Raw genomic sequence first — 25,816 nt, 5'->3', positions numbered from 1 at the left:
ATTTTGTAAGCTGCCATCGTCTTTCTTCATGAGATGATGTGTTGTGCATCTTGATGAAATCAATGGCACATACTGGGGCATCGGTAAGTGGGAGATTGGCAACTGTGTGCGAGTTACTGAGGAGGGTCACTGACGCAAGTCAGAGGCGGAGTGACTGCTTCAACCAAAGAACAATCGTGGTTTAGAACGATATAGAGAGAATGATTGTATCTATGGGGTCATCTTTGGGGATATCCTCGGGATTGTCGTTGTGTAGTGGCACTAATAACACCTTCACCAAAGCATATGTCTAGTGTAAGTCGGCAGTTTGTAAAGTGAGCTAGCCTTCATGAACCTCGGTGACATTCGCATTCGAGTGCGTAATGATGGCTGTCTCGACGACTGAAGCCTACGTTTGCGTAGTACGTAGGTCTACAGAAGTCTTCTCCTCACTTGTACAAGTCTCGAAGGTCACTTTGTGATGGTACAGTATTGTGGGTCAAGATAGGAGTTCTTTGTAAGCCTCTGGAGGAGTGGCCGCTATCTCATTTTCAGACCTTAGCCAAAGTATGTGAAATGAATTGATAAGAATCAATCATATATGTCATGCAAGATGCCGCATGTATGAGACATCAATGCATGCCCGACCAACACGATACTACACGGTAAGTCTGGGCGTGACAAACAAGACTGGCCGTCAACTTATCATTCTGAGGGGCTCTAGACCTCATGTCATGGCGTAAGCCACGTGGTGAGATGGAAACGTCAAAGACTGGATCGGGTAGATAAAGATGGTGATACTCGTAGATTAGTATGTGAGTTAGGAGCAAGGGTTCATAGGCAGCCGCATTCTTTCAATGGAGATCACATGATTAGATACCATCTCGGCGCGGATTATCCAAGTCCGATAGACGACTGGCCAATAGGGTAGTTGCTGATCCTTCAGGCAGCAGCATTTCCGATTCTGAGACCCTTGGAAAATGACCGCAAATAGGCCGCGCCGCAAGATCCGCTTTGTGTAGGCAACGAAATAAACAGTTTCCTCTCAACAAAATGAAATGATTTGGTCTGGCCTACAGTTTCTTACAAGACATTGGTTTCTCTTCTCACCTACTGAGCACATGTGACTTTTGCTTGGTCCCTTTTTAACTTACCTTACTTATTTACTGGCCAAGACCGCCAATGGCTGAGCCTCACTAATTACACCACCTCCAAGACCTGTACCAAGAGCCCCGCTTCAGATCGCCATCAAGCATCACGATCGAGACATCACTTCCAGACTTGGCGACTATTATCATCATAAACTGGCTTTACTTCCCATTCTAGGACTATCCTACAAAACATTCACTGCAGTTCACTATAATGGAGTCGTTTCTACCGTTGGGTGGCTTCCAGCTGCCCTTTCAGAAACGCCTCAGCAGACTGTACAACGACACTAAGAAGTCAACCGACTTTGTCAAGGAACCAATTCAAAATGAGGAAGATCCAGAAATCAAGGCCCTACATCGAAAACTCCGCATTCAAAAGGATCGTCTAGTGAGTTGGGGTCTCGAATGGTCTGATCCTACTCAGTCTGTTGAGATCGACGAGTCTCTATCAAAAGCTGGTTTGAGTGAGGTTGTTGGCAGTATCATGTCCACCATCAAGGACATCCTAGCAGAAGCCGAACCTCTTTGGCTAAGTTCAAAGCGCATGATTTCAGCACCTGCTACGTCAAAAGATACGAAGCCGCCGCTGGTTCAATGGGATAAGAACCATTTTGAGGATTTGGTTAATGACCTCACTGCTTCGATTGACACACTCTACGATCTGTCGCGGACACGGGCAGCAGCTGGTGGAGTTCTAAGACGATCATCGAAAACGCCGTTCAAGTCCATGTCATCTACCGAAGAGTACCGACCATTCGAGTCCAGTCGCATGCAAACGCCTCAGCAAATTAACCCCCAGACTCTAACTCATCTGCGCCCCAAGCAAGGTGATGAGGCTTCTACTCCCCGAGAAGTGGTGTTTATGAGCAAGACTGCTTATTCAGAACTCACACATGGAACGACCCGCCAACCGTGGGCTCCTCTGCTTCTGGAATATGCAACCTTTGACTCGATTTATGCCGTAACGGGCATCATGCCTCCCATGGCTCGCTTCGAGAAACTATCCGCCGGTCTGCAGCAAGATTCTCAGCGATCGCCTGGTACATGGACTGGACTGCCTCGACTTCTTGGCTATTTTGAAGACCTGGAGAATTCAAGACTCGGCCTTGTCTACCGATTCCCTCCCTCATTCAATGCCGTCTCATTCGAGCGTCTCACCAAGAACCCCTCATATAACCTCCCGACCTTGAACGATCTTCTCTCAGTTCCAGGGTCAGAGCCTAAGCTTGAAGCTAAGTTCAGACTTGCTCACAATCTGATGAACACCGTTTTCGACCTGCATGCTCGCGGCATCACCCACGGAAACATTGCTCCATCCACTGTCTCGTTCTGTGATGCAGTCACCTCGCAGCCGGGTGCAACTAACGGCGAAGTGGATATTCGACGTCCTCTCCTTTCTTCTTTCGATCTCTTTCCTGAAGATACCCCCTCAACATCACCAATTCTGTCCCGCCATCCGCTTGACCCACGCAATCTCCAATCTTCACATCTTGTCAGCAATCCTGACCAGAGAGTTCTGGATCTGTATTCCTTAGCCACTCTGTTACTCTCAGTTGGCTTGTGGAAGACACTTGAGGATATTGTGCCTCAGGGATCCACTTCTATCCCTGACTCGGCCCTGGAAGAGCTTGCTGTTCGATGCGGCAGCTTGTACATGAAGGCTGTTCAGGTTTGTTGGACAGCTGTCGATGACGAGCTTGCTGGGCGATCTTCTGGCGAATCGTTGCTCTCTTCGGTTCAGGTACGATGCAGTCGTTTCTTGGAAGCCTGTTGTATCTTGGACGGTGTCAGTGGTCTGGAGGAGAGGCTCGATCAAGAGCTCAACCCTTCCGAGACGCCAGCGCCTGCCGTCGATGCAGCCCCAATGAAGACGAACAAGGACGTAAAGGATGTCAAAGACTTCAAGTCATCATTAAAAGCTGCAAGTGAGAAGCCAATGGCAGCATCAGCGCCTAACTTGGGAACAGAAAAGAGTGCTCCCAAGTTTGAGGCAGTCGCTGATCAGGATGGTATACTGCATTGTTCTCATTCATATACTTACATAATGCTAACTAAATCCTAGATGCTCTTGACAAGCAGTCAGAAACAAAGATGCGTTTATATCCCCATGTGCCGCTAGCACCAGAAGTTGTGGAGAAGTGGAACAAGATCCTTATGCCCCAGATCAACCACGCTCTTCGTCACTTCTACCGCAAGCACCCCGAATCGGTCGAGATCTCTCTTGAGTCGGTAGGCCCAAGCCCTCAGAAGACTCAACCCACAGTCCTTGTTGTGTGTACATCTGTTGGAAAGGTCAGGGCTATTCTTAAGAAGAGGCTCGGTGACCTTTTCGACGGAAGTAACGGCTTCGGACTCAAGGTTTGCCGTGGACATGTTCTACGATCTCGGCGACAGCCAAGTTCGGTCCTTAGATCCATGGCCCGAAGAAGCGGCAAGGGATCCGGATTAGAATCCGACGATGTTGAGGCCATCAACCCAGAGTATCAAGAGCGTCCAGGCAATGGCGCCAGTATTGGGGCATGGATTGGTGATCGACATCTGCCCCCCGTTAGCCTGGGAGGCCTCGTCATGGTTGACGACAAGCCCTATGGAATGACGGTCCACCACATGCTCGATGATCCCGACCGGGACTTTGGGCCTAGTGATACTCTTCGGTGCAGCGCCCTGCCTGATATGGACTGGTACGCGCAATCTGGTGACGACAGCACTGTCGATGATGAGTTTGGCTATGAGCTGTCCGATACTGAATCGGAAGCCTACTCGGATTCCGATATCACCAGTGACTATGAGGACGACGAAGACGATGAGGAAGATGAGGAGTATACCGAGCCTGGAGATATCCCTGGCATTGAACCAGGATGTGGTGATGGTTACATCGTCACACAGCCGGCTCTCGATGATGTCGAAGAAGGGTTCTATCCTGACCCAGAGACTCAAGACGAGGACCACCTCGACACATACAGTGTCGGGGAGGTGTATGCTTCAAGTGGTATTCGCAGGAAGCAGGCCCTTGGGCTCGTGCATGAGGTTGACTGGGCTCTCTTCGAATTCGCTCACGATAGACTGCCTGATGACAACACTATTCCTCGCATCGATGGCAAGTCCCTCGCACAAAAGTCTGAGGGAAAGCAGACAGTCGGATCACCCATGCTGCGACCGACAACTGTCGCTCCTTCAGACTCCTTGCCAAACATGGAGGTGCAGTGCATGGCTCGAACGAGCGGCCTGCAGACTGGCAAGATCCTCCCCGCTCTAACAAGCGTGAAGATCTACGGTCGCGTTTCGCCAAGTCATGCCTACCAAGTCACGAGCGCCGACGCACCAGAAGAGGGGTCTCAGAAAAAGAATGTTCCTCTAGGTATCCCTGGTGACAGTGGCGCTTGGATCGTCAGCCGAGATGAGGGCCAACTTTGCGGACATGTTCTGGCCTGGAGTCAGCGCAAGCGTGTTGCGTACATCTGCCCCATGGACGTCCTCCTCTGGGATATCGCAGAGACACTGGAAGCTCACGAAGTAAAGCTGCCTGGAGGACAGGCCGTGGTGACTCTCAACAGGTCAGAGACTCGCAGTGCCTCTAAGAAGCAAGAGGCATCTAATCTCGAGTTTCATGACGACGATGATCTATCGGACTTGGTTGAAGAGGAGGAGGATTTGCCCCCTCAACTAGTGATGTCCCCTGATCCAGTCCGAGACACACCCAACATGAGGAAGTCACCCGTCTCGAACTGCAGCGGCGTCAGCGATCGGAGCTCCTCAAGCCCTATTCGGCTGGACACATCAAGTGACCTAAGTGGTATCTCGAACCGATTTGAGGAGATGAGTATGAGTGGTAGTTTTGGGATAGGAGTTAGCGGTTGACAACGACAGTAGTCGTAGGTTCTTTTTCTTTGTTCGGCAAGGAAAGTTTGTCTAAAAAATACCCTGTTAGCGTTGGAATATGATGAGAATGAAGGTCAGTAGTCCAAAGTTGGATCTCCATAGTTGCATAAAATTGCAAGAATATGCATTGTATCATGCTGCTCTGATATCCTCTCTCTCCTTTTACATAAAGTCGTCCTCCCAGTTCTCATCGCGGTCCTGGTTACTCGAGCCAGCCATGTTTTCCTCTGTGAAGATATCATCGTAGGCATGGTCCTTCTGCCACTTCTTCTCCTTCCACTCCTGAGCCTGTCGAGCCTCCTCCTTCTTCTACAACAAGATTTAACATCAGCAATCTCGTTTCAATATTCACGGGGGCTTGCTTACCCTGGCTTGAAAAGCTGCCTGGTCACGGCGTCGCAGCTCCTTGAGGCGATCGTCTCTCTCCTGCTTGAAGTCTGGCTTCTTCTCTACCTTTGTCTTGTTGAGACGGTTGACGATGGGGTTCTCGCGCTGGGGGACCAGGACGCGCTTTACTTTGCGGGGGTCCTTGAAGCCGACTTGGCCGACCTCCATGCTGCCGTCTTTCTTTAGGTTGGACCATGGTGTGTAGATGACTGTGACGTTGTCTTTCTTGTTGCCTTGGGTTGGATGTCAGACATGCTGTAGAAGGGGATTACAGGGAGGAAAGGTACCCTCGATCGAATTGGCCTTGGTCAACTGGGCGAGGTCCATGACGAGATCTTCAGGGAGGGCGTCCCATGTCTGGCCTTCCTGCATGCGCAGATAGATATGAGCACTGGAGAGTTTATCTGCGTGGAACTACGCAGACCCAACATTGTCAGTTTACTCTATTCTCATTGAGCTATTCCTGGTCATCTCACCCTATACGTTACTCAGCATAAGCCCACACATTTAATGGAGAACCCTACCAGATATCCTCTTCCCAGCCGAACTTGATCAGGTCCTCATCTAGCATCAAGTCTCAGCCGGTGGGGAACAGCGCATTGTGATTATCATTGGGCATAAGCATACTCTCGAACTTGTCCTTGCCGACATAGATGAATCCTGGAGGATCGACCACGTTGGAGGTGAAGTAATAGACCATCTTGGAGTCTCTATAGTAAGATGAGAAGATCGGGAACAAAAGAAATGGAATAGAGAGGCTGAATAGGTCACCGTTGGTGATCTTGTGGTGAGCCGATGCTCTGATGAGGGGATCTTGGAGAAATTTCCGCTTGGTGGGGCTACTTGTGCACTAACAGAAAAGGTTCTCGGTGCTCACTGGAACCCCCTAAAACAAGAGAGAAATCAGCCCTACAGGATAACATCAGGGTACCTCTCATTCCTGCCAAAGTGGGATCCGGAGTTTGATTCACGTGACATCGCGACGATATCGTGAACAGCCATTTCACATTATTTTCTGTGCATCTGTAACTAAGAACTTCTCCTTTCATTTGACTGCCGTTCACTTTCTTAAGCATCCGAAATACCACGTTAATTATTGTGCAGGGGCCTTGTCAAATTTGAACAGCTGCTGATGCAAAATAAGTGTTGGCCAAGGTTGTCTCACGACTCAGATCAAGGCTAACAAACTGACCATCTGAATCATGCTCTACTCCCTCGGCTGGCATAAAGCCTATAACCAGGAACTGGAATGAGATATCTGAAGATCTCCCAATGTCATGGTCTGTGTCGGGCCGGTGTAGCCCACATGATTCAGAAGAATTAAAGTGATGATATCCACTTATCCCTTTCTCGTAAACAGCCCAATGACCAGACAATGCAATTATGACGAGTCAAGCTCACGGTTATCGCAGTACGGTGCCGCTGTCACTTGTTTCCCCTATTGCTCTTCTAGTAAGCTGAATTAGACAAGCTGATCCGGGTTTGTTCATCCCGCAGAGCCCCAAAACAAGGATCCCATTCCCAACGTCACACGGCATTGGTATGTGAAGTGAGGCGTCAAGAGCTGAGAACTCTTTTGTGTTGATCAGCTACAGAATGTAAGATCGTGCCAAAGATCACGATTTGCTACTATCGTTGTCTTCTCAGTCCCAGTCACTCTTTGTTTGTGCAACACAACGATCGCCGTGGATGCAGACAAAAGCAACGTGGGTAGTTCAAAACCGGCCGGCTGTCTCAGCTTCTTATTTCCTTGGGGTATCCCCTGTCTAATTAGCCTGTGCTTAGATCCACCGTTCCTAATGTGCCGTCACGCCGGTTGAGTGATCTTCTCTTATTGGTTCTGTCTCACCGCGAATCTTGCTGGTTATTGATCATTTATGTATATTGCTTTTTCTTCTCTCATTTTTGATCGATGTCAATGTGCTCCACTCCACCCATGGATTAGACCCCCAATATCGGAACGGGGTCCCCAGATTTAGTCCGATCTCGTATCTCGGACTCGAGGAGTTATGTAAGAGTAACTTGATACAGTTCCTTGCAAGTTGACAGTCACTCTATCCACCGGGAGTCGCCGAGACATTCCGGGTATAGGTGTGAGGGATCACGATACTGCACAAATGGCCAGATACTTGCATGACATTCTTACAAAGAATCCAATCCGAACAACAGTGCAAGCAACCTGACCAATAACTGGTTTATAGACACGGGCTTCGGGCATATGTCCATCCACAAGGCTGCCAAGCTAAGACCGGAGAGTGCGATCCTCATGTATGTATGTCAACCCTAGCATATAATGAGCAAGATAAGTGAGGTTGAACTCTCTTGGAGTTTCCTCTCCGGGCCTCGAGGTGCCAAACATCAGTGGCTGTCAGTCGAAACATGCATAGACGGTAAACGAGGTCCGAGCTCTCTACCGACCTTGGCAAGCATGTCAGGCCTGAGCTGCATCGGATGTCTCACCTCATCACATCCGGGGACTGACAACATGCTCTTCTCCCGGGCCTCAAGTGTAGCCCTTTTAGTTGGGACACAGGTAGATACAGGCTTCTTCCGGATCAAATCATTCTATACCAACCCTATCAAGATCTGTGACGTTGCTGATTGGCGTATGCAGGGCAATGTGAAGCCAGTGCCTACTACATGTATGTACATACTTACAGCCTGAACGCACATACGTTGGCACGGTCAAACAGCTCATCTGTAGCGTCTTCCTAGATGCCGAAACATAAGAATTTGAGCTGATAACGTTTTCCACTTGTCCCTGGCGTCGGGGTCTTAGTTGGCTCCGAGCATCTGTTCCGAGCTCTGGGGGTTGGTGTTTCGATCTCAGCCACTTTTCCATCAGTTAGCATTATCGCTCCACGATACGCTGTGGCGTCGTGACCGTTGCTTTTTGGAATGCATTCCCAACAATAGCGTAGCCTGAACTTTGGTGTGGAGAAGGGCCCTCCGTTTACTCAAAACCTCCAAACAGCATCAGTCATTCCATTCCGCCAAGGTGACAATATCGCGGCACTTGCGTAAACCTTCAAAAGCTAGATTATGCACGCTCATCTGCAGCCCGGAGCTCTTGAGCCGCCGAGGTTCCATCGAGCTCCTAAGCGAGACGTAGTGTATCCCAACGGGCAGGGTCCAAGCTATTATGATTTTTGAAATTTCCGCGGAGGGCGTAAACACACAATAGTTGATGAGTCAGTTCCGCTGACCCTCTAAGACCAAGATATATATAATACATGTGAAATCTCCCCGACTAACCACCGTGGATGTCGCGCCGCAGTTCCTCCAAGCCCTGTTGTAACCTGGCATGCAGACTCATGCTTGATACTCGACACCACCGGTAGAATTCTGATTGATGCAGCTTGATATCCTCTGCAAGATATCTATCAGCAGTCTTGCAAGTTCGGTTGTTGTATTTGTCATTATGCTTTGGATGTTTCCGTCTTGGTATTTTGTGACGTTGGTAATTATGATTAATGGATATAGACCCCAGCAGCCTGGAGACCCCGGATAATGCTGCGCTCAGCGGATCCTTGACAAGAATAAGTGAGCTGAATGAGGTTACTTTTCTTGGATATTGAGTGACTCACCGGCACTTACAGCCGGCACCGCTTCGTTGACGACGGTGACACGGCTGCTCTTGGCGTGCGCTTGAAAATCACAACCGTCTGGGTTGTCGAAGGCAACCTTGTAAACGTCGACTCTGATCTTGTAAACGCCTTCAGCTAGAATAGCAAGATCTGTGTACGGGAAATGGATTGTTGTTCTCGAGGCTCCAGCTGTAGTGACATCGACGCCGTTCACCGAAGTGGTCCCCGACAAGCCTCCCTCAACAATATTCCCTTCTCTCGTAACTAAAAAGGCCATGGCGAAGAAATATTGACTAGTTACGGCCCCTCTGAAGTTTAGCTCCGCAACAAGGGGTGGATACAGGGTCGTCGAGAGCTGGGCTCGAGCAGGAGGTTGAATAACAATGCTGAAGGCCGTCATATTGTTCTTGGCTCCAAAGTATTGAACGATTTTCTTGGTGTTGTCGTATACATGGCACTAGTATGCCGCCTCAAAACTGACCCAATAGAGGTTTTATAGCATATCTGGGTGATGCAGTGTCGTAGAGGGCCACCAATTATCCCTATCAGAGATGCTCATCCGATGTTTCAATGCCCAAGATAGCCCAACAGCCTGCTTGTCAGAGGAACTTCCGCGTCAGGTATGGTGAAATTAGGGTGATGAAGGAGTGAGGTCACGATACTTGGATGGCGAACAGAGTACCACTGTGACTTTCTGTCGCCTATTGCTTTATACTCATATATAACGGAAGAGACGCCGACTGGTAGGATATTGTCCGACAGATGTAAGTATAGGCTTGTACCGGGAATATGCCGTCAGATCAATGCTTGATTCTCTCGGGGGATGTTTGAGGCAAGGTAAGGTATAAAGATCGAGGAGGGTTGGCTGATGGGATGTGATGTGGTATTAAGAGAAGGCAACAACAGGCGAGGCAAAGGAAATGAGGCAATGACCAGCCAGCCACAGACAGGTAGATAGGCAAGGTACCTAGGTGTGAGTGTGACTCGTGAATATCGGTAATGGGGCAGGTAATAAGGTACAGAGAGTACCTACAGTACAATGAAATGTTGGAGGCCGGCAGTTTTCGATAAGTAAAGTACTGTATGTGAAGTGAACATGCGGGCAGATTGTCACTGAAGGAGCAGGACTCGATGTCTGATCCCTGCACTTGACCTCACCTCATCTCACGATCCCTGCGGGCCTATCATATCTAAGTGCTTGCAATTGCAAGGTGCAGGGTGCAGGGTGCAGGGTGCTACGGGGTAGGTACCTAGGATTAGGACGACTGCCTGCATGGATTAGCGTGGCATGAAATGGCGGCGTCAAGCACAAACAAGGAGACTTCCAACGGCGCCTGTGAGTTGAAACAACGTCAGCCCGATTTGTCGGGTTCACAGCCAATCCAAGCCGAACGGACAGAAAAAGAGAAGACGCAGGGTATCGCTGGCGTAGAATCTGGCGGCAAACGGCACTAGCATTGGCATTGGATGTTTATGTGGGCGAACTACGTCGTAGTTACAGAGCCGTGGCGAATTTGTGGCCAAGCTCGGAGCCTCAAGAGACTTGTATGAACTCTATGGCCGTGGCTGAGGGCGGATCCAAGACCGTGGGATGGATAGACCAGCTCTGGTCAGTAATCGTGTCAAAAACAAGGCGATCTTTGTTTCTTTTCTTTATTTCTTTTTCTTCTTCTTCTTCTTCTTCTTCTTCTCCTTCATTATTGCTCTTGGCGTGATTTGGAGTGGGTCGAGATCTCAGACATGCACCTGATGCTTTGGCACCTACATAATATTACGGTACTTCATCCTAGGGTCCAGTCGAGAGCTTCAAGCCACGTGCCAAGCTCCCACAGGACAAGGAAACTCGGAATAGGTTGAAACATGTTTGGCTCGATCCTCAGAAGGGTCTTTTATTCCACAGATCGAAGACTTGCAGTTGGTGGTTGTGACGTCTGCCCATATCTTGATACCGTGACAGATACCGGCTACATCTCTTGCCGAGGTTACAAAAAGCAATGATAGCCTCAGTTGAGATTCAAGCGAATGAGCAGCAACGGCTGTCTTGAACTGTGCATGTCTTTATGTACTCAGATCAAAAAACAAGGCGACGAGAGACGGCAAGACCACGCTACCTGCAGAGGCTGAACCACGAGGCTTCACTTACAGTGAACGAGCGGCCGACCGGACCTGCACTTCAGTCGAGCGGTAGTTTCACTTTGCCCCAAAAGGACTGGTACAGTATTGCATCTACAGTAGCCTTGAACGCTCCCCGACCTCAAAAGATGAAGATGATGACACTGCATAGATGCGTTTCCGGGTTTGGCTCAGGGGCAAACATCAAGCTATGACCAGGATCTACAGCACCGGCAGTGCCATCCGGGAATAACTACAGGGAAGCTTCAGTAGAAGATTTAGAAGGTTCAGTGACCTTAGTTAGCGTCAAAGTTTGTCCGCGGGGAATTCCCTTTGTTGGTGAGACAACGATCTTCAGCAAGGGACAGAGAACAGGGGCCATCCCTGACACACAATTTTTTTTTTTTTTCACTTCAGGGCCTTGGCTCTCTGTCATGTCTCCACTGGAACATTTGATGTTTTGTTCCGTCATCAAGTCGTCTAGGTAGGTAGTTACCATTGCGGCTCCTGTGTTGCAATCCTTCCAACCAGTCCAGGCAGGCGAGATATTCAGCAGGATCCGCTACTTAGCACCAAACAAGACAAGCCACCAAATCACCCCACTTTCGATGTTAGTGTCCTGCAGCCCAGGAAGTTAGTTGGTTTGCTGCAGGCTTTGACGTCGATGAGACAAACCTGAAAATCCAGCACATGACCTTTTTTTGGTCCAATCATAGACGCTGACTTAGTTGCGCAAGACACGGAATTTCTTGCGAGGATATGCCCTCAACCGCCCCGGATTTGACTCCTCCCCCAGCTCTCTATGGCTCTGGCTCTCTCTGCAGCAGCGCGAGCGGATGTTTTACCGGGACAGGAATGCACTGCAAAAGAAATGCCACCATTAGTGCTTCATGCTATACCCAATAAGTGGCTTGTTTGCTCCAAGCAAGATACGACTACGTGGATGGGTATAGATGAGGCGGGCGGAACTGGATGATACTGCCATATCTTGGAAAAGTGAAGCGTGCATGACTAACAATCGATCGTGTCCATCAGCCCTGTCAAACTCAAACTGTTGGTTTGTCTTGACCGGCTGGTGTACCCGCCTGTTGAAGAAATGACTCGAAAAAGTCAAAAGGTCCAGGCGAGGCATGGTCGGACTCGCTGGATAATCCACGAATCGCAATTTGCATACGAGATAGGCATGGGACTGTATACGACTTTGTCGGTACGATAAAAGACGCTTTGGGTATTGTCGAGTGCCTTTGGTGTTGTTGAAATGGAGCGTGGAGCTTGATATTCGACAAGGGTCTTGAGTTAGCCCGTAATGTGGGTTATGTTAGGGTGGACTAAGCTGGGCTGATTTGCATCCGGAGCATAAATTTACTGGAGACTCGATCAAGGGTTCATTGCCTATTTAGTCCGTTTGGTGTTAGCAGCATTTCATTATCACCAAGTTTGGTGATATGTCGGTTATTGTCGATTTCATTCTCGGGTCTATATTACAATTATCCTAGGCTATAGTATCATGTTCGACAGCTCTTTGAATTACGTAGCCCTCTCTCTGTCTCCGCTGTGAGGCATTATACCTACAGTAGTCTTCAGATATCATGGGTCAAGGAACCGCTCGGGGAACCGGAGTGGCATAATTGGTCCTTTAATAGTGATAGTGCTGCTGCAAACTCCTGCATCGTAAGACGTTACTAAGGGACATAATGCATGAATATCTTTCTCTAGCTGCTTGCACCTGCACCCTTGACGTTTTCTACCTAGTCTGTTCTTCTAGAATTTGCGGGACATCATCTCTCACAAGTACACACAGCACCTCCACAGCCATCGATCCATGCTTATAGTGCTGTGAACCCTGGCTCGCTTGGACTCTTGACAGCTCGGATCTTGTCATCTTTTGATCATTGTTATCCGAGCATTGCAACCTCTCGGATGTACTTACGCGGGTTGTCACTGTAAATCCCGGCCTGTCAACATTTTGAAAATCTCACTCTCTACCTATGTTATCCACTTCCAGCGTTGCATTGCGTGAAAAAGACCCTTGAGGAGAGCGATCGATTCTGCGCAATAACAATGAGCCGGTTCTATTGCTTCTTGGCTTGCGTAGTCCCTGCCCGGGAAAACTCTTCCCGCACTTTCCATTCTCCGTCACTGCCCGTACCTCCCGTCCTTGTTTTCTGCCTTTACCTTATTCAGCAATCTTAAGGTACCAAGGCAGACATTAGAGTCAGTCATCTTTTCTCTCCTGCAACCAACCTCGAACAAACTGCAACAAACAGCGCACAAGATGCAGCCAGATGCAGCCACTATGCACGAGCACGCACCTTGACTCATGGCATTCAAACAAGTCTCCCTTCACACGACTCGTCGAAATGCACGCCACAGGCGCCAAGTCTTGGTCAAGGATACTACTTCCTTGTTCGCAGAAGATGTATGCTAGGTGATGGATGTTTGCCCAACCACATGCGCACTCCTGACGGACCAGTTCCTATTGGATCTTGATATACCCGAATTGAGACATTTGAGACAAAGAATCGATACATACTACGGTGTCCATCGCATTCGTCGACCAAGATCTGATAGTACTTTCGCTGCGGTTTGTTCAAACGACTGCCTATGCGCGGCTGCTACTGGCCTTCCTGCTTTGTCTATCTATTTGACCGACCCTTGCTTCACTTCTTTGCATTTATGCGCTCACCTTACAACAGGGTACGTTTGTCGCCGCCATTGACACACTTCAGAAAATGATCAATCCCCAACGTTCACCGGCCAGTCCAACCCACCAACGGTAGCCCATCGCTACATGATCTGCCTATGGGCTTTGTTACCGCGAAAGTTCATGAGACAAGAGATAGCAGTGTCGTCGATCTTTGCAATCTCAGATAGCCGGGTTTCAAACTTGTGTCATGCCAGAAACTGTTTACGGCACTTGCATTTATGATATATGCATCTCATATGGATCTGATCAGCAGCCCAAGACACCTCACCTGAGAAACGAAAACTTGATTTTTGTGCGAGATCCTATTGTTATATGACTCTCGAGGTATCTGTCAGCACCGCTGAATCGACGATCCGTGCTTCAATACATCCAGAACCCGCAATGTTACCTCTCCATTCACTGGCCATTGGAAAAGCAGAGGCGCTGTTAGCCTATACATACTGTTTGCGGGGATTGGAGAGGCCTCTGCTTGGCTAAAATGCCGATGAGCCGGGTCTATGGACATGTTCACCGATGTTTAATTCAACCTGACCCGCAGATGGCGGCTCATCCACGCACCGGCCAGCCAAGATATGCTTTTCATCAACTGCAATCCACCATCCACGTTTTTGATATGTTCGGTGTGGGATTGGAAGAAATCTGTTGGCCCGGAAGAAACCGCTCGGTTTCAAAACGTAAGGATCGGCGTTCACGAATCTTGAGCAGTCCACATTTCCCAACGTGCCGGCTTTGACTGACCAAACCACCACCTGTCATTGATTCACAACAGCAGCCTGACTTGGAGGTTCGACGCTTTTTTAGAGTCGACGCTTCTCTAGAGGGTTAGTCCCTCCACAGGAAGCAGGCATCTTCCTGGTTGTAGAGCCAATGGCACCATGGGGTAACATTCAGTGCTTATTCTGTGCCTCGGTCAAGCGGGCCATGGCACTGGAGATGTTTGATTTGTGAAAGCCGATGACGCCGAGCAGTTTACTTCTCTTTGTGCTGAGCGACGGCTTATTCCTATAAAATCCTATATCAAAGGTTCCTAATCCCACTTTACAATTTGTTGCGTCTCAGAGCATCCTTGACTTTCTGATTAGCTGATAAGAAAAGTGGTTGGATCGACCAAAATAGGTGGATCAAACTGAGACAGCGATAGTCTTGTGTCACTGCAGATCAGTTGGCGAGTCGTGCTCTTGTACCATGAGCAGATGCCTACTAATTTGGTAAGTAATTGATACCAACATCTTCAATCAATAACACTTCCAAATAAAGATGGTTTGAAACAAAGACCGTTTTAGCCGTTATGAACGTTATGGAGCCTTTTTTTTAATTGAAGACGTCACAGAAATCAGCTTACCCTGCACTACAGCTCGCTCGATGTTGCCATCGAGCACGTGACCATTCCGTGAGATGACATCTCCACGACTTCCGAAACAGGCAAGTCAGCACTTTTGGGTGAGATCCATAAAAACTGTCGCCAACATGATACACTCAATCTCACTCTCTCAGAATCGCGATCACATCCGGTTTCGAGTGCGTCAAGACCCTCTGTCGTGTAGACAAGACGTCGTACGATCGTCATCAACTTCAATGCGCCTTGATCCTTGCTCTTTGCCGTAGAGATACCACCCTCCATCCATCTCAATCGCGAGCTCGCCAGAGATATAAGCACACCCAGACGCCCCCCCATTGCCCGACACAATGACGGCAGAATCACCCAAGTCTCAAAGCCCTACCTCTACCTCTGCCTCGCGCGATGATTGGGATGCCCCTGAAGCTGGCCCGTTGCTTGCGCGTTTCGTTGGAGGGGGCCAACTTGCCCCAGATGCCGACACCGAAGCCTCAACTCTCATCGGCACCGCGTCGCCTGCTGACTATGGAGCTGTGACTTCCTCTGGCGATGGCACGGCGGAGGAAACGGGTGTCGCGAAGCAGGAGGGCAAACCGCTCCCAAAACTCCAGGTGTTGCTGCTCTGCTACGCGCGCGTCATGGAGCCGATCGCCTTCTTCTCCATCTTTCCCTTCATTGCGCAGATGGTCCAGGAGAATGGCAACCTGCCCAAGAGTGATGTTGGTTTTTATAGCGGCCTTATCGAGTCTCTATTCTCGGCTACCCAGATGACGGTGCTTCTGAGCTGGAGTCGGCTCGCTGATCGTATTGGCCGGAAACCTGTTCTTCTCATCACGCTTTTTGGCACCGCTGCTGGGCCTGTGTTGTTTGGAATGTCAAAGACGATCTGGCAGATGATCCTCTTCCGATGCATAGCGGGCCTATTTTCTGGTTCTGGTCTTGTCATCAGGACTATGCTCTCTGAACTCAGCACCCCTGAGACACAGGCAAAGGCCTTCAGCTGGTTCGCATTTGGTGGAAACATAGGAATCTTCTTGGGCCCTATCATCGGCGGCGCCCTCGCAGACCCTGCTCATCAGTTTCCTCGGGCTTTTGGAAATGTTCAGTTCTTCATCGACTATCCCTACGCGCTGCAAGGTATTGTTGTTGGTCTGATCAGCTCTACAAGCTGCATCACAACCGCTTTCCTTCTCAAAGAGACACTTCATGAACCGAAAAAGTCACACCATGAAGAGAATGGCCAGCCTCGAATGTCAACTTGGGAACTCGTCAAGTCTCGCCAAGTGGCCCTCGTTCTTTGGGCTTACAGCCATGCCATGTTCCTCGCCTTTGTGTTCACAGCCATTCTCCCAGTCGTTCTTTACACACCTGTCGAGCTTGGAGGCACAGGCTTTAATGCATTCCAGATCTCCATCTATATGGCCCTCCAAGGTGCAAGCCAAGCCATCTGGTTGCTCATCGCCTTCCCTATACTTCATCGATATCTAGGTACACGCGGTGTCATGAAACTGTGTGGATATGCGTACCCCTGGTTCTTCGTTGGATTCGTAATTCTCAATACGCTCCTCCGCGCTGATACACACGCTACTACTGTCATATTCTGGATCTTGGGTGCGGTGGTCACCGTCGTCGGACCAGGCGTGTCCATGGCCTTCACAGGTGTGCAGCTGGCTCTCAACGACGTTGCGCCAGATCCTCACTTCTTGGGTACACTGAATGCTCTGGCCCTGAGTCTTGCAAGCGGTATAAGAGCCATTGTACCAGGTGCCGCAACGGCCATTTATGCCGTGGGTGTACGTGGGCAGATTTTCTGGGGCCATCTGGCCTGGGTAATAATGATTCCTTGTGCTGTGGGCTTTACTGTAGCTTGTCAGTATATACCCGAGGGGAAGAAGTCTTCAAAGGATGACAATGAAGACGACGAGAATGAATCGTGAGAGAATAGCGATTCGTTATTGGAGATGACACACGATTGAGATTAATGGTAAACATCGAGCATAGCGATCAGCGTTTTTGAGCAGTGTAAAATGTGATATTTGACGCATAGCGTTTTACTTTAAGCTTTTACATACGGGAGTTTGAGTTGTGATTGTCTTTGCTGCAAACAAGATAAAAGACTCTGCTCTCCGGTGAAGATGATGAAGTGGACATCGGATCGTCTATCATAGATCGTTAGGCCAAGCATCTTCCATAGCATAGGATGACAAAGTAAACCACGTATTCCTTGTTTGTTGCTATATTTCAATTGATTACGTTATCACCACCTCATTCGCTTCACATGGGACACAAACTTATACTTGAAGTAATAAAATGGATATTTGAAACCGAAACTAATCCAGTACCTGACGCCTCATACACATTCCGTTCTCTGTCTAACCTCCTTCATTTCTAACTGTCTTGATGACATGACATAAAACCATGATAGCATAAATCGCCAGTAAAAAAAACACAGGGAATGAATGATTCCCATTTCATAAAGCCTCCTCAATATGTCCTTCTCTCCTTTACTGCTGGAGGTACTTCAGAATCTGCTCCCGCTCCTCAACGGGCATGACTCTGAGCACCTCACGAACACCAGTCCATCCAGCCTTAGCATGACCACGGACAACGCTGGCAACCTCAGCTGCCAACACCTCAGACTTGAGCGTCTCGACCTTCTCGCTGATGGTCTTGCGTTCAGTCTCGTACCACTCAGTAACTGCCTGATCATTCTTCTCCCAATCGACAATGCCCGACCAGCTGCGGAGAAGGTGCAGGTATCTGTCACGAGTCTCCGTGTTCTTGGTAGCAGTCTGGCTGTGCGAAGTGCTGATGATGGTGGAAGTCATGCGGCGGAGGATGTACTCCTCGTTGAGACGTCGGCGAAGACGCCAGTAGAAGAAGCGTCGAGCGTTGGTCCACTCAAGAATGTCACGGATGACACCCTTGGCCTTCATGCGGCCAGCACGGTCGTGAAGATCGGCGAACTGCACGGCAATCTGGGCGTACACGGGCAGCAGCTGCTTCTCACGGATGGCCATCTTCTTCTTAATCTCGTCGGTCTCCTCCGTGGACAGGCTGGAGTCCTCAAGCTGCTTCTTGAGACCAGCGTAGGTAGGATCCATGCGGGCCATGGTCTGGACCTGCTTGTCCTTGCGGTACTTGATACCAATGATACCCTCAGGCTCAAGAACACCACCACGGGCCTCGGTATCGGCGTACATCTCCATGGCGGTGGAGTTGATGGTAGGATCGACGACGACCCAAGAGCCACCACGTAGCTCGCCGAAGGGAGGAATGTAGATGAAGATGGGCTGCTCGTACTTGACAAGGGCATCGACGATGAAAGAACCGTACTTGAGAACCTCGTTGTACATGTCGCGCTGACCACCAGAGAAACCACGCCAGTTGGCAAGGATCATGAGAGGAAGCTGCTCACCATTGTTGAAGTCGTTGATAGCCTGGGCAGTCTTGAAGGCAGAGTTGGGGTACCAGACACCACCGGCCTCGTTGCTAACCTGCTCGATAGAGTCAGGGTTGGCAGGGTCAGCAGGAGTGATGTTCTCCACAGATCGGACCTCGACAGCGATAACACCCATAGGGATACCACCAAGACGAGCACGACCAACAACGACAGTCTTGGCCCAGCCGCCGAGAGCCTCAACGAAAGAATCCTTATCGAAGAGACCAGACTCGAAACCGTTCTCGCCCTCGCGACCGCTGATCATCCATCGGACATCATAAGGCTGCTTCTGGGGAGGGAAGTAGGTAATGTCACGGTTCCAGTCATCAACGCTAGGGCTGACAGGGACAGGGCTGTTGCGCTTCTCGGGGACAAATGACATCCACTCGACGATCTTGGAGACACCAGCGAAGTCATCGTTGGCGGTCATATGAGAGACACCGTTGCGGTACATGATCTGAGTGCCACCAAGCTGAAGGTTAGAGGTGTAGACCTCACGACCAAGCAGGTTGTTGAGGGCAGGGGCACCAGTCAAGATGATGGGCTGACCCTCAATCTGGACAGCACGCTGGCCAAGTCGGACGAGGTAGGCACCAATACCAACGGATCGGCAGGTGACAAGGGTGACAGTGAAGATGTCATTGTAGGCGCGGCTGGTGGCACCAGCAATGAGACCAGAGCCTCGCAGACACTCAACACCGAGACCATCCTCCTTACCGACGATTGTGACGATCTTGTGTCGCTTCTCACCATCCTCGGAGACCTCCTCGGTGATGACGTCTTTCTCGAAGCGAGTCTTGGTCTCCTCATCGAGGTAGAGGTACTTGAAGCCGGAATCCTGCTTCTCGGGGTTGTTCCAAGCGACCTTGAAGTGACCCATGAGCTCATCAGCAAGGCCAAGACGAGCACCAGAGTTAGCAGAGAGGTAGATCCGGGGGATACCCAGCTTGCGAGCAAGCTCAGTGCACTTGTGGAAGAAGTCATCTTCCTTGGGACCGAATGAACCAATCTTGTAGGTGATATCGTTGGCAATGACAATGAAGCGACGGCCGTTGGGGTACTCAGGGGTGCGGGCCCTGAAGATCCAACCGACCATACCACAGGTGTTGGTGCCAGGCTCTCGGTTGACCTCATCGAGGCTATCCTTATCATCGAGAACAAGCTCAGTAAAGCTGATGCAGTCACCGGTCTTGGGCTGCTGGGAAGCCAGGCTAGGCTGAGCCTTGACGGCCTTGACCCAGGAGTTCTGGATGGCCTGTCGGAAGAGCTCGGGGAAATCGTAGACGTACTGAGTTCCCATAAGGTGAGCCTTGTAACGCTTGGGCTGGAGCCAGTTCTTGGTGGCATAGGGGGTAGAAACGGGCATCAGGTGCATAGGACCCTTCTCGTGGGTACCACCAATGCTGTGGAAGACCCACTCACCCTTCTCTGACTTGCGCTCGGCGTACATGTCGACATCGACAACGTAACCCGAGGTGTTGGTGATGACAACGCGAAGAGGGTAAGGCTCGCCAGTCTGAGGGTCAGTGCAGATGATGCGGATCTCGACCTGAGCGATACGGAGTCTCCAAGCACGGATACCGAATCGGTCAAGGAAGCCCTGGAGACTCTCCTCGACCTCCTTGGGCTGAAGCTGGAACACAGGAGAGAAGTTGATAAAGACCTGGTTCAGATCAGAGTTGTTGTTACCGATAATTTCGAGAGCATCAAAGATATCGTTGACAACGCGATCAGCCTCAGAGATGAGATACTCGGCAGTAGGGATCTCGTCTCGGAGACGACCAGGTCGAATGACAGCACGAGTGAAGTATCGCTTATCGGTGTCCACGTTCTTGCCCATACCCTCGTAAACGTGGATACTCTTGTTCTCAGTGAAGACGGGCTTGATGTTGAACTTGCTGAGACGAGCAAGCTCAAGCTGGAAAGCCAGGGCAGGCTCGCTGTGACGAATACTGTCATCCTCCTTATAATCGGGGCCACGGAAAGTGTAGTAACCAGGGTAAGAACCATCGCTGTGACCGCAGATGAATGTCAGGCGACGGACACCACGAGCGAGGAGCTCATCCTTGAACTGCTCGACAATAGGGAGAATCTCCTCGAGGGCCTCACGGTCATCGCGGCTCTCAACATCACGGATAGCGACGTTGATTACAGCAGAGAGCTCTTCCTCGTGCTGCCTGGGCTGGGCAGGCTTGCGCTTACCGCTGAGATCGGGGATGAGACCGGGGGTGCCGGGAGTGTTCTTCTTCTTCTGCTTCTGCTCAAGGGCGAGAGCCTCGAGAGCCTTACCAATGAGGTCCTCGGCATCTTCGATGTACTTGCAAGGAACAATGACACCCTTTCGTGTAGGCTCGTCCTCCCACTTGCCAGTAAGATAAGACATATCACTGATCGAGTGGATTCGCTTAAAGTTGAACTCGCCTCCGCTAGGGGTAGCAGGAGTAGAAGGAGCAGCAGACTGCAGGGGAAGACCGAACTCAGACTGTCCAAGCTTTCGGAGCTGGAAGTCCCAAGAAACGAACTGAGGAGCATCGTTCTCATCCTGGTGATACTCAATCTGCTTGAGGATGTACGCACGGTAAGCTCGGCGGACGTAGACCTCAAGAGAGGCCAGGGACACCCAAGGATCGTCGTGAGCGAAGAACATGGTCAAGACATCGAAAACGGTGTACTTGGAATCAACGACCTCCTTGATAATTTCAAGGCTAGGCTCTCGGTGGTCCCAACCAGTCTCGCCGTATCGCGACTCGATGACGGAAGAGCGGAGGATATGCTCCATCTGGGCGGTTCGCTCCTCGAGCGAGGGAAGAGCACACTGAATCATGATCTCACGAGCCTTGAGGGAAACCTTGGAGGTGGGACGCGACTGGAGCTCAGTGAGCAGGCGGAGCGTCTCGCGTAGGTTCTTGGCGATGCTTCCAGCCTTAGGCTTGTTGGGGCGGTACTCCTCAAGGATGGCCAGGATAAGAGAGCTCTTGGAGCTGACACGGCTGTGAGAGAGAACAGTGTGAACAACCTTCATGATGTCCTCCTTGTGCTGGTCACGCAGCTGAAGAATAACAGCATCCTCCTGAGGCTGGTTCATGAAAAGGTTCTCAACCTCCCAATACTGCTCAAGAAGACCCTTAATGACGTGAAGCTCTCGGTTCTTCTGGCCATCGGCGTACATGTCGAGCACCTCGGTAAGAGGGGAGAGAGTGCCCTTGAGAAGGTCGACATCACCAGCATCAACATTGTCCTCGAGGAACTTGTTGAAAGCCTTAGTGAGGGCCTTGGCGGGGAACTCTCCGTGACGAGACTTGCTGCGCTCAACGATCTGAGTGAACTGAGCGTCGAGCTTCTGAGGCATACGCGAGTGGAGAGCAGAGAACTGGGCGTTCCACTCGCTGTAGGGAAGCTCGGGATCGCGGAGAACCTCAATGAGCTCTTTGAGGGTGTTGGCCATGATGACAGAGTTGTCATAACCCAGGAGAATGTTGTGGAGGATGTTGTATAGGAGAGAGAAGCGCTGAGCGGGCTTGGCACCGACAACGACAGGCTCGCCATAGGCGGGGAGCTTGTCGACGAAAGCCTGGGCCTGCTTGACGCGGCTGGGGTCGTCAAGGGCCAAGATACCGAGAATGTCACCAGCCTCGAGAGTAGCTCCGGGCTGCTTGATGAGCTGGACGACACCATCTTCTTGAGCAACGAGAGGCATGTACATCTTCATGACCTCGACCTCGGCGAAAGCCTGGCCGGCACGAACATGGGCACCGTTCTCGACGGAGTACTTAACAAGCTTACCAGGGCTAGGAGATCGAAGCTGGGTAGGGTCGTTCTCCTGCTCAAGCAAGCAGGTCTTGCTGTCGACGGACAGACGGGTAGCACCAACCTCTTCCTTCCAGTAGACGTTGTGACTGCGGCCGTCAAGAAGGACAAGGAGACCACCATCGCTCAGGGAACGGACGCCGATGGAGCACTTGGAACCGTTGATGAAGAGATGGTAGCTGTCAACGCTGGCGCGTGTAGCGGTGAACTTGTAACGGTAACCCTCATAGATGAAGTCGATGGTGAAGACGGTCTTGAGAACGTCCTTAGAGGGCACTTGACCCTTCTCAAGTCCGGCGCGGTACTCAGTCATGCAAGCCTCACTGGCAATGTGAGCCTTGGTGACGGCGCCACAGACGACAGCAAGCATGGTCTCAGGTCGCTCAGCAGTAAGACGCTTGGAGATAAGCTCATCCAACCAGCCAGTGGAGATGGTGTTGTCCTCAAAAGCCTCGGTCTCGAGAAGTTTGATGAGATACTCGATGGTAGTTCGGAAATCACCACGAATGCTCAGCTCCTTGAGAGCCATGACCATGTGCTTCCTTGACGCAGAACGGTTCTCGCCATAGGCGAAGATGTGACCAAACTGACTGTCTGAGAAACTGTGAATACCACCCTGAGAACCGACGGAGAAGTAACCCCAAACATTGGAGCTACTCCTGAAGTTGAGCTCGTGCATCACACCGTTGGAAGGCTTGAAACCCTCACCAGGATCCTCGGAGGTGATACGGCAAGCAGTGGTGTGGCCCTTGGGCTGGGGTCGTCGCTGGCTCATAGATGTGCCCTCGTTCTTGAACTCAAAGTCGATCTCGCTTGAGGTCTTGGGGTCGACACCGTACAGGAGTCGGATGTCGCGGATTCTGTGGAGAGGAATACCCATGGCAATCTGAAGCTGGGCAGCGGGCAGGTTGACGCCACTGACCATCTCAGTGGTAGGATGCTCGACCTGGAGACGGGGGTTAAGCTCCAGGAAGTAGAACTTGTCGTCGGCGTGAGAGTAGAGATACTCGACGGTACCGGCAGAGACGTAACCGACGAGCTTACCGAGACGAACAGCGGCATCCTCCATAGCCTTGAACGTATCGGGCTTCGCAATGGTAACGGGAGCCTCCTCAATAATCTTCTGGTGACGTCGCTGGACGGAACAATCACGACCGAAGAGCGAGATGTTGTTTCCGTACTGATCAGCAAGAAGCTGGACCTCAAGATGTCGAGCGTTGCCAGCAAGCTTCATGATGAAAATGGGAGAACCGGGGATTTCGCTGGCAGCGGCCTTGTAGAGAGCCTCGAAGCCCTCCTCCTCGGTAGCCTTTCGGATACCTTTACCACCACCACCTTCGGAAGCCTTGATCATGACAGGGAAGCCAATCTCCTTGGCCCTCTCAAGACCCTCCTCCCATGATGTTACGCAACCCTTGGCGTAGATATCATCGGCGACGGTAACAATGCCCTTGTCATCGACGGCGACCTCGTCGACGCCTGTTCCCGACCAAGGAATACACGGCACCTCGGCGTGCTGTGCTACAATTGTGGAGGAAATCTTGTCACCTAGTGATCGCATGGCAGATCCGGGAGGTCCGATGAAGACAATTTTGTTGGGGGAGGCGGCCAGCGACTCTGGCAACTTTGGGTTTTCTGAGGCATGACCCCTGAATATCTCGTTAGTCCATGTACATAGAATCGCAGCGAGACAAAGTCTCTGGGAGCCAACTCACCATCCAGCCCAGACGGCATGGACATTCATGCGCTCAGCAATATCCACGATCAGCTCGACATTGGCATAGTTGTGGTTGTTTGTGCCGCCGGGAACCTCGACGTAGTGGTCGGCCATTCTAATGTACTCTGCGTTGGCCTGCAGATCTTCGGGGGTAGCCATCACAGTGAAGTGAATGGCTCGCTCGTCGCCGAACGTCTCGTAAGCCCATTTTCGGACTGATCGAATCTCCTTAACGGCAGCGATACCGTTGTTGGCAATGAGAACCTGTAGAGCAGAGTTATTGTTAGCAAACCCGTTACGATCGCTTCAAAGTTCAGAACTGGCGGGGTAGACGGAATTGATCGAATTCTACCTCCCCAAAACTCCAATTCTGGCGGGAAAGATATGTCCTTACGTTGGTGATGACAGTGTGACCATCATTCTGGCCAACAAAGTCCTTGACCTTGCTCGGAGGAGCATTCTCCAATCGGTTGCCGCCGATGAAGTGGTCTGCAATATGGAACTTCTCTGCATACGACGCCTTGCCATTGACATAGGGCACCGACCGCCCATTGGCACCCTCCTGGGCACCAGCTGAGATCTCAGTCATGGCTACTGCGTTTATGTGTGTAGAGGAAGAAAGAAGGGAGAGGAGGAGGAGATTATGAAGGAGGAGTCGAGAGAAAGAAGTCGGAGATTCGAAATATGGAGGAGAGGAGGAGTTTGATCAGGTTGAGAGAGTTGAGTCGTGTCGCTCTCAGGTCGTCATGAGCCGGTCAAAGTGGCGGGCGCGCAAGGGCAGTTTACGGGCAGGGGTAGCTCCGTCCGAAGAAAAAACAAGATCCGACGGGACGGGAGCTGGGCCTGTTTTTCTGCTGTTACTGTTGGGGAAGCAAAAAAAAAAAAGTGTCCCAAGTGTGGTATAGGCGCTAAAAATACAGAAGGGTCGAAGGGTAGGCACTGTCGGGTCTGTAATTAAGATGAGGTGGATAAGGTAAAAAGGAAGACGTTCTTGGTTGAGGAGGACCAGAACAGATGAATTATGTAGATGGGTTGAACAAGGTATTAATCTCGTTCGTCTTCCTTTGAGTCAGGTTACCACTTTGAGGATTGAGAAAGGTTGGAAGGAGGACAGAAGAGGAGGAGAAGTCTTCATCAAAAGGGAAAAAAGAAGTGGGAGGTCATCAACACAAGTACAAGTACGGATACAACCTGAAGCTTGGGATTGGCTTTGGGATGTACAAATTCAATGGATCTGCAAAGACTCTCCACTTCCATCTTCCCCTTGTGGGTTGTTGACTTGGTACTGTTGACTGCTGTTGGCTGGTGGCAAGCACCTCTCGGCACCTGGCGGGGAAGATGAAGCTAGAAACTAGAACTGTTGGGAGACAAACCCGCCTGGGCGTACAGCAAACCTACGGGACCCCCTGGGGGCTTGGGGCGGGGTGCCCAGTGAGAGACTAGCTGACTCTATAGACGATACAGTAAAAGGTATCCAGCATTCTACAGTGTACCCCAATGGAAAAAAAACATCTTCCAAAGGGTGGAGTTTCTCAATGTCATGTCGGCTTTGCAATGACCCGGAATGCAGTGGAGGGGAAGCCATTCAGGGTCCCCGTCAGTCTATAACCAGACTGGGATTAGATCCTGACATGGATGGTTGAGGGGCCGGTATTTTTCGTTGCGAGTGGAGGTGGGGGGGGGGGGGCCGTAAAACGCCAGACAATAAGACTCAG

The 25,816-nt window shown here is 50.7% G+C and overlaps 5 protein-coding genes across 5 annotated transcripts; 2 read left to right on the top strand and 3 right to left on the bottom strand.

The window, feature by feature from the left end:
* Nucleotides 1-1,341: 1,341 nt before the first annotated feature.
* On the top strand, nt 1,342-4,985 carry FPRO_05211 (uncharacterized protein; the record flags this gene model as incomplete). Its single annotated transcript, XM_031230803.1, has 2 exons — nt 1,342-3,136; nt 3,190-4,985. The coding sequence occupies 2 exons, from the start codon at nt 1,342-1,344 to the stop codon at nt 4,983-4,985; spliced, it is 3,591 nt and encodes a 1,196-aa protein (XP_031080904.1).
* Nucleotides 4,986-5,168: 183 nt separating this feature from the next.
* Nucleotides 5,169-6,093, bottom strand: FPRO_05210 (putative JLP2 DnaJ-Like Protein 2; the record flags this gene model as incomplete). Its single annotated transcript, XM_031230802.1, has 5 exons — nt 5,169-5,315; nt 5,373-5,626; nt 5,681-5,784; nt 5,918-5,957; nt 6,021-6,093. The coding sequence occupies 5 exons, from the start codon at nt 6,091-6,093 to the stop codon at nt 5,169-5,171; spliced, it is 618 nt and encodes a 205-aa protein (XP_031080903.1).
* Nucleotides 6,094-8,863: 2,770 nt separating this feature from the next.
* FPRO_05209 (uncharacterized protein) lies at nt 8,864-9,380 on the bottom strand (the record flags this gene model as incomplete). Its single annotated transcript, XM_031230801.1, has 2 exons — nt 8,864-8,941; nt 8,991-9,380. The coding sequence occupies 2 exons, from the start codon at nt 9,378-9,380 to the stop codon at nt 8,864-8,866; spliced, it is 468 nt and encodes a 155-aa protein (XP_031080902.1).
* A 6,105-nt stretch (nt 9,381-15,485) lies between these two features.
* Nucleotides 15,486-17,072, top strand: FPRO_05208 (uncharacterized protein; the record flags this gene model as incomplete). Its single annotated transcript, XM_031230800.1, has 1 exon — nt 15,486-17,072. The coding sequence occupies one exon, from the start codon at nt 15,486-15,488 to the stop codon at nt 17,070-17,072; it is 1,587 nt and encodes a 528-aa protein (XP_031080901.1).
* Nucleotides 17,073-17,639: 567 nt separating this feature from the next.
* On the bottom strand, nt 17,640-24,690 carry FPRO_05207 (putative acetyl-CoA carboxylase; the record flags this gene model as incomplete). Its single annotated transcript, XM_031230799.1, has 3 exons — nt 17,640-24,033; nt 24,100-24,365; nt 24,496-24,690. The coding sequence occupies 3 exons, from the start codon at nt 24,688-24,690 to the stop codon at nt 17,640-17,642; spliced, it is 6,855 nt and encodes a 2,284-aa protein (XP_031080900.1).
* Nucleotides 24,691-25,816: the final 1,126 nt, after the last annotated feature.

Source organism: Fusarium proliferatum (assembly GCF_900067095.1).
Source record: "Fusarium proliferatum ET1 genome assembly, contig: FPRO_scaffold004, whole genome shotgun sequence".
NCBI lineage: Eukaryota > Fungi > Ascomycota > Sordariomycetes > Hypocreales > Nectriaceae > Fusarium > Fusarium proliferatum.
The sequence above is the reverse complement of the archived record's forward strand: the minus strand, read 5'-3'. Positions and strand labels throughout refer to the sequence as shown.